Source organism: Spodoptera frugiperda, chromosome 1 (genome assembly GCF_023101765.2).
Source record: "Spodoptera frugiperda isolate SF20-4 chromosome 1, AGI-APGP_CSIRO_Sfru_2.0, whole genome shotgun sequence".
In the NCBI taxonomy this organism is placed as follows: Eukaryota; Metazoa; Arthropoda; class Insecta; order Lepidoptera; family Noctuidae; genus Spodoptera; species Spodoptera frugiperda.
In genome coordinates this window covers 658,617-670,395 of record NC_064212.1, presented here as the reverse complement: position 1 = coordinate 670,395, position 11,779 = coordinate 658,617, and the positions used below count along the sequence as shown (strand labels likewise).

Genomic DNA, 11,779 nt, shown 5'->3' with positions numbered 1-11,779 from the left:
TAAACTTGGCTTATTATTTCTAAAAATACTGCTTTAGTTAATTGTCAGTGAGTGATATGTTCCCGCCCCTGATGTCTTTCAACAGAAGCTGTGACGTCAGAGTATTATGGAGGAAAGACAAGTGACGTGTTTGAAAGAGTAAGTTATAATTTAAGTGTAGGTGTTGAGTACAAAGTTTGAAGCACTAATTACGGAACTGACGTAGAAACTGATTAAAACAATTCCACCGAAAAGGTTATATCTAAGTTTTTTTGGTAAACGAGCAGACGGATCATATGATGGTAAGCAATCGCTGTCGGCCATAGACTCTCGAAACATCAGAAGCGTTACAAGTGCCCTGCCGGCCTTTTGTGGATTAGGAATTTAAGGGTTTTTGGAGAATCGGGGACTGGGAAATGACCCTCTTTGGTGATGTGTTGAAAAAATTGTTTTGACAAAAAGCGTAGTGAAAAAATGTTTTAGTTAAAACATAGGAAGAAAACTGAGCGTGAGATTCATCTCTTTAAAACCATCCCTATACCTTAATCGCTTCCTATACTGTAGCCAACTCTGAATAAGTCATATTCCCGGACTTTCTGCCGCAAAGCCTACCTAGAGTATCCAGTAGTATCTTATACGTAAAATAGAAAAACTGAATAGATCCTATGGCATTACTGCATCATTGATTGCGTTTTTAAAGGTCTAACTACTGAGCGGGTTTCGGGTTCGATTCCCGAGTCCAACAAAGTATTAATTAGCTAATTAATTTATGAGCTTTAAGGTTTTCGAAGTTTCTGACTGTTGCTATCGTAATACTAAGAACTTAACATTATACGTAAGTTCTAGTTTTTACTTACCTTTTTCTCTATGTACTCAAAATTATATGATATAAACATGATGTTGATTTTATTTTCTAATGCAGTCAGACAATAAACCTTTTCAATCAGAAATTGCAACTCGTTAAGTAACTCAATAATTTCGAGACAAAGATAATAGATACAGAGAACAATAACTAAATAAAGACTTTGATGAGAATCAATATTTAAAATGTTAACAAAAGCTATTTCTGAGATTTTATACATTTATTCAATTTGCCATCCTGCTGTATAAGACAGGAGCTAATAAAACATATTATAATAGATACCATAAAAAATAATCACATAAGTACCATCGTAAATGAGAAATCTATAATCTGAAACATCCAATAAATACTCTCCATAGATACCTTTGAGTAAAAGAGTAAGGTGTAATGACGTCATAGTCCAAGAGAGTACATCGAAGGTGCTTATAGTACCGGGGTGGAATAGACCCGTAACCCGTAACTGGGGCACGGCGGACGGAGGGTGAGGACGTACCCGACTGCCCGGCGCCGGAGGGTTAGCGCGAAAATGTCGCGAATTTCTACACAATGGACGAATTGATGTGCTTTTGTTTTTGTGTTCTACTTACGGTACCTTTACATGGGCTTCGTAGATTTTGTTTCGTTTAAGTTATTTTATAAATACAGGTGTTCCTGGAGTCGACGTCAAAGTGGCTCCAAGTGATCGGCAAGGTTCTAACTGTTATCAGAAAAAAATTAAGTCCTAGTAATATAAGTGCCATATGTCTTATCCACGAAAACGTGCGCCCTCTACCAGTCTTTTGAGTCTTGTTGCTACAAATCTTTATTTCTCGTCTATATTTTTGCTTACGTTATCCTGAATCAGTAATATAGAATTGTGTTTTCTACTCAGGCAAAAATAAACACATAATTTAAGTCCATGAATACAATGTTTATCTTCACGCTCACATAGACAAATACTGTACCCCCACATAGTAAAGTTTCCAATAAATCTACATAGAAATTGTATGTTTATTAACAGGGCTATTCATTCACCCTTTGTAATCCGCTCAGCGTGTCATCAACCCCTGTTGCGAAAGGGGGTAGGTAGTAAATGTAGTTTACTAGTAGTTAGTACACTTACAATTTTCTTATAGAGTTATGTAGTTGTTAATTGTGTACGAATAAAACGAATATTTATACTTCTATATTTGATATGTAAAGCTGAAGAGTTTGTTTGTTTAAACACTCAAACTCTGGAACTACTGGTTCGACTTGAACAAATATTGTTGTGTTGAATAGAGCATTTATCGAGGAACGCTATAGGTTATAAAACATCACGCTACGACAAATAGGACCCGAGCAGATCGGGTGAAACCCCGCGGGAGTAACTAGTTAATTTAAAAAATTACGTCATTGCTTTTTTTAGTACCAAGAAGTAGGCAGAAGTGCACTTCTGTAATACAGTAAGGTTTTATGTTGAGTTTATGATTATACCTGTCTAATTAGGCTTGAGTATTATTATAAACTAGACATATATTTTTTTAAATGTCGTGTACTTTTTGAGTTTTACGTCTTTCCAAACTAGGGAATGGAACCCAAGATACGTGAGATACCCGACCAATGAGCACGAGTAAATGAATTTCTCTGAACAATATTTAGAGACTCTTTCGTCAACCATCTTAGGAAAACTAATAATATCGATCCTGAGACGTCATTAGGTAATAATACTAACTATCCAACATTTCCGACATTACCAGGGTAATGATAAGAAATAGATCTGAAGCTCTGGCGTCTATTTGTCTGTCACATAAAAATCTCGCCTCCATTCTAGTGTCAACAACCTCTGGATATCATCACAGATATCATATGACATTCTCTATCCTTGTCTTACGTTAAAAGAATATCTGTTGTCTCTTTCGTTGGCTGTGGTTTGTTTGTGTACAAAATTACTCTGAGGTTTTGTTATTTGTAGTAAATTGATTGATGTTGTTTTTTTTTTAATTGTAAATTCACGTTACTTGCCATTCCATGTTTTTTGATTACACGTTAAAAAACTGTTAAGCATCTGTTCGAAAATCTCAAAATTATATTTTTCTTTTTTCAGCTCATCTTTATTGATTTACAGGTATTTAAAGGAGTAAAGTTATGTTAAGTGTTACACATTTCGAGCGAAACACATTTCTAAAAGAACGTGTTTAAGATATTTCCAACCAAAAATAAATAATCAATATTTACATAAAATAGTACATAATTAAGAAAGTGAATAGAATTGTCACCTATGCATTGTTTACCTATATTTTTATATTCTCTTAATTTGTTATTGTGGTTTGTATAGTGTGTGAGTTCAGCGGCTTTTAATAATCAAAGTAAATAGGCAATTTTAGTACAAATCATAATAAAGAAAATATAATAATATATGAAACTTGACTCTTACAGAAATGCAACGACAAGGAACTATTCCTTAGAAGTTCTTATAAAGAAATGTTTAATAAGTTTACTTGGTTTCAATACCCACAAGAAACGCTTTGATTTACAATTCTATATTAATTTAATTCTATATTCGATTTACTAAGCATCGCATAAAAATCACTGAAATAAAACTTAATTACCATTCATCCTACGATCATTAACACGTCTCATATTTCATGTCCAAATCATATCACTATTGGATTTCTCAACAGTAACATTGGCTGACCGTGTCCCTACTTGGCTCACGTAGGGGGTGCTGGGGGGTAGAGGGTACAGAAATCGGTACAATTTGGTAGTCCGCACTCCGACGCCGCCAGCAAGACGCCAGCCGCGGCGCCGCGACGCCATCGTAAGAACCCCTCGTGGAAGATGTACATTGCTTGCTTGGGAGGTAATAATTATCAGTATTAATATTATGTTCTAGATTTCAATCACGTTGACTAGGTGGAGTCTATATCCTTCTAGATAGCTTCAAGTATAATTATGTATGCAATATTTTCAGAAGATTAATCGAATAAATAATGTTTTGAAAGCTACAATCGTACAAACTGATTTATACAAGTCGTTGAGATTTTGTTAAAATTATAGCATCTCATAAATTACAAGTACTGCTTCAAAGTAAAAACAATTATTGGATTCAATTAGATGAAGGTCTTAATTCGGCAACGTTCTATCCTTAATTAATTTTTAATCGACTTCTTGCAATTATGAAAACATTACAATTGTAATAATTGTAAATGTGTGTGTAACACAACAAAAATAAAAGTAAATAAATTAACAAACCTAGCCGTGTCTACGACGCGACGTAGCCGTAGCAATTTCGTAGATGTGTCGTAGCAAACTCGTAGGCACCTCGTAGGCGTGACGTAGTAAAAAATACTTCATTGCATTTTTATTTGGACCCCTTACCTAAAGATAAAGTTAAAGTATTTCTTGGTACTTTATTGTTATTGCATTTTAGTTTTTCATATTCTTTTTATTACTTTTGACATCAATCTCAACATTTTTTAAAATCTTCATCAAAATAGTATTAAACTACAGATCCTATAATAGACCAGCAATGTACACCGTCCAGTGGCATCCTCCCCGGTCCCAGAGAGTGGCGAGCTCGTATTCTGTGTCCGTAGTTCCGTGAGGAGAGACGTGCCGACCAGCCGGAGTCAGGAGTCAGGAACCAGGCACCATGGGGCTGGAGAAACGAACCATCAAGATTATCATCATCGTTGCTGTAGTGGTCCTTGTTATTGGTGAGTGAATATTTATTTTTTTAATTAGGAAATTATTTATTTATTTAATCTCAAAATAGTGAAAGGCGGACTTAATGCCTTAAGGCATTCTCTAACAGTCAACCATAGGGTTGTGCAGAGAAATAAAGCGGATTGATGAGAAGCCAAAACACAAAAATAATTAGGTACAGTTACTATCACTAGAACTTAAAACGGGATATTTATTATTTGTATTAGTTTTTTTTTTTTTGTTTTAAGTTCTAATGATAGTACTAGTGAGCATGTCAGTTTAAAAACCTATAAGTATAATTAGGCGTGTTTTAATTATTAAAATACTTTCGATTGTTATTATGGAGCTTGTGTTTATTTTTCTGCTTTTAAGAGTGTGTTTTGGCTAGGTTTTTAAAGAAATTGTTCAGATGTTTTATTTTATTATTTTCATTTTAAGAATTTATCCCATTCAAAGCTACAGTTTGGACAGTTTTACAGTTCTTACAGCTTCACTGATGGACAGACAGACTGACAAAAAATTACTTATTTCTTTATTTCTTGACGTTTCAAAAGTACCTATTTATAGTTTAATTGAAATAAATGATTTGATTTTGACTTTGTTGTAAGTAGTTTATTAACAATCTGTGTTTCAATCCCTTCTCACTGAGTCTCGAAAAAGGCAATTCAGGATTTCTCACTACTTCAGTGAAGTTCAAAATGCTTTGAGCTTTGTAAAAAAACAATATATATTTTTTACGCACGGCAAACACTCATTACCATTTGTTATTTAATAATTATATTACTTATAATGTAATGTATGTTTGTCTATATTATTAAAGGATCAAAACAAAAGCGCACATTGTTTAGTAAAACTTTCCTTTGTAAGGTTTCCCTGCCTGGCCTCGGCTTCAGGATAACGCGCTAATGGTCACGCACACATACATATACAAATGCAGTACTCAACATATATTACAATAACACGAAATTAAAGTAATGGAGAATGTTAATATTACGTAAATAAAAAAATACATACACATTCTTATATTTAAATAGCTTTAAAACCTTATTAAGTGATAACCTACTACTTAGATATAAGTATTAAAAATATATGATACGTTGTACTATGACGTCACAGTACAATGTTAATTTTGTATGAGAAATTCAAGTCATCAAAACCTTAGATGCATATAATTTGGTCAGTTTTGATTGTACGACAAAACTAAGTATACAGATCAATTCGTTACATCGAGGGCTCCATAGTTACATACATGTCTAAAAACGTTAACATTCTCCATTGACATGAACATTATGAAAGCTTTCATGTGGCTGCACCTAGGAAATGCAGCAGGTTGCACCCATTTGTTGCACCGGTAATATTTCCAAACCACACCTTGTCACACCGAGCCATTAGCTCAATAACTAGCATTCTGAGCTCAGACCATTTGCTATTTACTCACTTTAACACTCACTTTAACATCATGAGTTTGTTCTTCGATTGTTGATTCCATTTCTTTCTTCGATGACCAAAGGCATCATGGTCAAAGTCAAAATCATTTATTCCAATTAGATCAGGAAGGCGCAGGTACGTTTATGATCACAAATAGTGTATCTTTAATTAAAATTTCGTTTAATTAAAATATATTGATGAAATGTAAATATATAATCAAGTAGTCTTTGTATGCCTGGTGTCTAAGTACACTTTAGTCTTTGCCTAAGACTATTTATCTATACTATATATAAAGTTGAAGAGAGTTTGTTTGTTTGAATGCGTTAATCTCCGGAACTACTGCTTCGATTTGAATAATTCTTTTTGTCTTGGATAGCCCATTTATCGAAAAAGGCTTATGCTATAAAACAACACGCTAAAAACATCAGTAAAAGCCTAGTAGAGCGGGTGAAACCGCGCGGGAACAGCTAGGTTACCGAATAAGATACGCATAAAACACATACCTATGTATTGCATATCAATTAGGTTAAACTCATTACATATTCTTGATTACCTAGTTGCCATGTCCACAGGTACCTGTGTAGTTGTGTACTATGTTACGTAATGAACTCGTAAAAAGATTTACTCTCTCGATTCGCGCCCGCCCAGCGTCAGACAATATGGCGCCTGCCCTCTCGTGGCGCCCGGAGTCTTTGTCGTTTCTTTGTTAAACGGCGATAAATAAATCTATAACTATAACATCTATTTGAATGTTGCCAAAGCTTCTCGTTAAGTAATGATCTTACTGCCATACTCAGATACATTTCATGATTACTTAAAGTACTTAAACCATTCCTTAGTAACGATTTTGTTCCGCAAACAATTGCTAAGGACTGGGTTAAGTTATCATTAAAGGACAAATCTTCATGAGTACCTAAACGCCGTACTCAGTATCATTTAATGGTTACTTTACCCAGTTCTTAGTAATTGTTTTCGGATCAAAATCTTTACTAAGGAATAGTTTAACTAACCATTAAATTACTCTGAGTACGGCAGTTGCATTATGATTGTTAACCGTAGTTAACGAACGTGTGTTAATCGAAAATGCATCTACCTAATTTAACTACACCTAATCTACATGATTCATTTCATTTAATTAATCTACACGACTATCATTTATATTTTCAGGACAGACGTTTTAAGGTTTATATAGCTTTTTAAAGGCGATTTGGCATGTTTACTTAGTTTTCGAAAATTTTAGCTTGAAATTTTACCGAAGATGCGATATGTAGGTATTATTATTTATGAACTCTTGAACTACCTAAAGCAGGTTATGAAAATAGGCCAATTATTATCGGGGGATAACGCGAACTGGAATCTGATCCTGATCAATATGGTACATAGCACATACATAAATAGACCGAATTGTCCGGGTTGGAGTTTTATTACGTCGTATAGTTTATTGGTATGTCGTGACGTCATCTGCACACAAAGACTAGGTACTACTTTAATTACCTACTTGCTTGTTTGATAGCTTAGGTAATTTAGTACTTACCTACTATATTATTATGTTCACCTAGCTATTATGTGTTAGTAAATGACCGACTGATTGAACGGACTGAACAAAATTAGGTAAAGGTGCTTCTTATAAAGATTTTAAGCAAATTTTTTGATCAATTATTATGTTTTTTGGCTTACACACGTAATTATTTGACGAGAAACTCGACTAGTTTCAAGCCATGCTAGAGGCTCATATAAAAGTAAAGGTATGGTCAAGATCATCACATATCAGCTGCTGGCGGCTGGGCGACCGGTTGCCGCGCAAAGTATAGCGGGTTCGATTCCCGCTCGGAGCAACTCGTGATTTCCACAAATTGTTGTTTCAAGCCTGGGTGTCATGTGTATGTTCACTTGTATGTTTGTAAACGCACCCACGACACAGGAGAAAATCCTATTGTGGGGCAACTTTTTTTTTAAAAGAACTGTCCACTGCTGGACGTTGGCCTCCCCAATGACCTCCAGATTGACTTCCAGAGAATCCATCCAACAGCTTCCAGCGAACTTTTATCAGGTTGACTGACTACTACTCTTTATGAAAGAGTGTTTTCTATTTTGCAGGTGGTATTATCGGGTTGCTGCTTGGCCTGCTACTGCCACAGCGTTATGTTGGTAAGTGTATCAATAACATGGAACACTAGCTACTAAATGTATAATTTCCATAGAGACCAACTAACGTCGCCCCTCTGAAATGTCAATACTTATGGCGCATTTATGTCAACGGTGCCCTTTGGTTATTGCATGCGTTTATTTTTTTATACTGAAGTTTTTAAAATAGTAATAGTATTATAGTAGTAGTAGTAAAGTTAAATACTATGTAACAGTATTAAAAATATGTTTGTATTTTTTTACAAATACAACTTTTACAAGCACAATACGATTACATTGTAATTTTTTATTATTAATTAGAGTCTATAACCCCAGTATGAGTTTGCTTTGCGTGTATAATTATATATTCGCGCATTCGGCGCCTTAGCTAGCCAATCAGAACGCCAAACGCATTCTCGTTTCGATCTCGTTAAACGTAAAACTAACTCGTACTAAGCCCTCTGTTTTCTGTAAATGACGCTGCTGTTGATATTAGGCTACTATTCCCTCCTGTCTCCTATTCAGCCTATTCTATACCTTCATTTATGTCTCAGGTACTAATCTTCTTTCGTGTTCCAGAGCTGGAAGTCTGGCCCCGGTCTGAGGAGTACAACTGGGAGCAGCCTCTGATCCAGGTGCGGGGCAACGACCCCGGCAGCTGGCACGTCTGGTACCGGCGACTCAATGACTTCCTCCGCGGTAAGGAATTATGTGTTCCTATTAGAATATTTCGACTACAAGGTTGGCGCGGTGGCTGGGCAACTGGCTACCGCGCAACATGTAGCGGGTTCGATTCTCGCACGGAGCAACTCTTTGTGTGTTCCACAAATTGTTGTTTCGGGTCTGGGTGTCATGTGCATGTGAAATTGTATGTCTGTAAACGCACCCACGACACAGGAGAAAATCCTAGTGTGGGGCAACGTTTTTAAAAAAAAAAAGAAAAAAAAGAAGAATTTATTAGAGATTCGTCTCCCTATTGTTATGTGTGCGAATCATCCATTTCGACCACAGTTTAACTCTGCTTTTCGAGGATACATACGTAATCAATAATATCGTACATCAGCTGTGTGGACTGTCTGGGGTCACCCAGAATGCCAAAATTGGCAACGTTATGACTGACCTTGCCAATTTTGGCGGTAAACATGCATATTAGATAAAAAACTACATAATGTATAGAAGAATAACCCCTTCCAAAAATATAGGCTTTAAAAATCTTCTATTATTACCTAATCAACATTAAGGTACTCTAAGAGCGCCTTCAAGTAGCCCAGCAGTTACTTAGCAGGGCGCGGCGCGCGACATTTTGCGGTTAATTTAAAGAAGCCTTAAGTTTTTTTTATTCCTCATCAGTTTACGAGACCTCGATTCCTGAGGAGCCGCCTCGAGCTCCGTGCTCGGTCCACAACCGTCGCGACCAGCACCTGCGCTCCGACCCCTGTGACATGGCCATGAGATTATGGCACCCCTGCACCGCTGACGACTTCTATGGATACGCCATGGGGAAACCTTGTGTCTTTCTGAGACTTTCACATGTAAGTATGCAGAAAACAGAAGACAGATGAAACTAAGCTACGAGTGTTCTTAATTTTGCATCAGTTTGAACTCGGAAAATGTCTCATACCTAATTTTCTCTGTTCGTTAGATCCACTACTGGGTACCAGAGCCCTACAACATGACGACACCGTTGGCCATACCTCCTGACATGCCACAGCACATACGGGAAGCGATGGTGAGTACAACATCCTATTATTTTAGTACCTAATGCGAAATTAATAGCTACCTGCCTAACTAGCTGAACTTCGTCTTGTTTAAGGCAGTAACCATAGCCTCTTGACATCTGCAACACCAGTGGTGTTATTTGAGTCGTGGGCCCATCGTGGACTTTCGTATAATTGCCTTGTTATACGTTTTTAAGCTGACATGGTCACTAACACTAGTATTAAAACTCGAAACGGGATATTTAAAGAAATAGAAAAACATGGTAAATATCCCGTTTCGAGTTCTAATACTAATTGCCTTTGCGTTATGAGTGATGATAATTTGGTTTTTTTTCCACAGCGTCATCGCCCTGCGAACCAATACGGTGACTTCGTGTGGGTATCCTGTGGAGGAGAGTTCAGCGCTGACAAGGAGAACATAGGCCCCATCCAGTACATCCCTGCGGAGTACCCACCAGGGTTCCCCCTCAGCCGGCTGCACACTGCTGACCGGATTCCCTACTCCGCTAGAAACCTGCCCGATCAGGTCCCTGGGCCTCTGATCGCAGTGCATTTCGAAAACCCACGACGTAAATATTTTATTTTATTGTATATTCGGTGTTGCGATTTCCTATACGATAAATAATACGAATATGTCAAAAACGCCTAAAACACATTGTTCCGAACTTCTAGCTCGGAAAAGAATAAATTTTTCCTAAAAATATACAAAAATGCTGCCTAATTACCTACCTATGTTTAGTTATTAATAAATCCGTTTATTCCAGGTGGAGTGGTGATCAACGTAGAATGCCGCATCTGGACTCGGGATATATTCTACGATCCTAAGAGCCGTTACGGACGCGCGCGTTTCGAGTTGTTTGTCGAATAAGCTGGCAACACTGGTTGCCTTTAAATGTTATTTAGGATTTGCGGTTTATTTCGATCTCAGTATTTTAATATTTTTAATTCTTACTTTAGGATTTTCTTGAATATTAGACTACGCTACTAAATTATGGTCATAGTAGACTCACAGGCCATTTAAGATGAAAATTGTACAAAATTAGTTTTCAACGTGTTATACTTTTTATATACGATTATGGTTAACGTTTCATACTTCCCAGTTAAATTATAAAAGATATATTAAAACTATAGTTACCTATATTCTACGGGTTCAAATATAAAATACGTTTTTAATACATATAATTAACGATATCTACCTGCATTTCTACCTACACTAACTCCTAGAATGTAAGTCTTCGTACTGCTTTTGGAAGATAATGAATGAATGTTTAGTAGTTTAAATAATAAAGTGTTAAAATACAACTCTCAAATACCGCTACTTACTATTAAGGGAGAAAAGTTTAAATAAAATGTGTTGAAAAGATCAATTATTTAGAGTTAATAATTATTTATATTAAAATTTATAATTATTGTAAGATCGTATATAATAGATGTTGTCGTTTCGCTTTATTTAGATGTGATATTTACCGCATATAAATATCTGTAAATGTTGTCAGTACCTGCGTAATCATTGTACCTAAACCTAATCGTTAATATTCAAAATATACCTACGTATTGTTATTTATATTGAATTGTTTCATAAACTACCTGTACCTACCTGTTTAAAATATGAGAAAAAATTTAATATACTTATGCCTCTACTTAAAATTAAATTGTTTCAGATAATTACGATTGCATAACCTACGTTTTGCTCCTAAAGTAATTTATAAGTAAATACTTAATGCATGTGATCTTTAAGTTTAAAAATAATTGTGTAAATAAAATATTTATTTGTAAGATCTTATGTAATCATAGTCTGAGATTAATTTTGTTACAATGTTGAAATTACAATTTCCTACTGCCTCCATTTTTTGATGTCATCTTGTGAATAAAAGTATGAAAAATATAATTTGTTGATTATTTTATTACCGAAAACTTCACAATTTAATTACAAAAATTGACTATTCGCCTACCTGAGCCAATATGCAACACATTGAATAATTCTAAACAGATGTTCTTACAA

General features: G+C 35.5%; 1 protein-coding gene across 1 annotated transcript; it reads left to right on the top strand.

Annotated features, from left to right (window-relative positions):
* Window positions 1-4,368: 4,368 nt before the first annotated feature.
* Window positions 4,369-11,665, top strand: LOC118273408 (sodium/potassium-transporting ATPase subunit beta-2). The gene is made up of 7 exons (XM_035590368.2): window positions 4,369-4,518; window positions 8,033-8,083; window positions 8,639-8,758; window positions 9,410-9,591; window positions 9,702-9,788; window positions 10,118-10,346; window positions 10,542-11,665. Exons 1-7 carry the CDS (start codon window positions 4,455-4,457, stop codon window positions 10,643-10,645), a joined length of 837 nt encoding a protein of 278 aa, XP_035446261.1. The 5' UTR covers window positions 4,369-4,454; the 3' UTR covers window positions 10,646-11,665.
* The last annotated feature ends 114 nt before the right edge of the window (window positions 11,666-11,779 follow it).

What these genes read in the sequence shown, in the direction of transcription:
- LOC118273408 (XM_035590368.2), top strand. Translation starts at nt 4,455, where the DNA reads ATGGGGCTGGAGAAACGAACCATCAAGATTATCATCATCGTTGCTGTA. An exon ending in ACTCAATGACTTCCTCCGCG is followed by an intron (nt 8,759 to 9,409) that starts GTAAGGAATTAT and finishes ATTCCTCATCAG; the next exon opens with TTTACGAGACCTCGATTCCT. An exon ending in TCTTTCTGAGACTTTCACAT is followed by an intron (nt 9,592 to 9,701) that starts GTAAGTATGCAG and finishes TCTGTTCGTTAG; the next exon opens with ATCCACTACTGGGTACCAGA.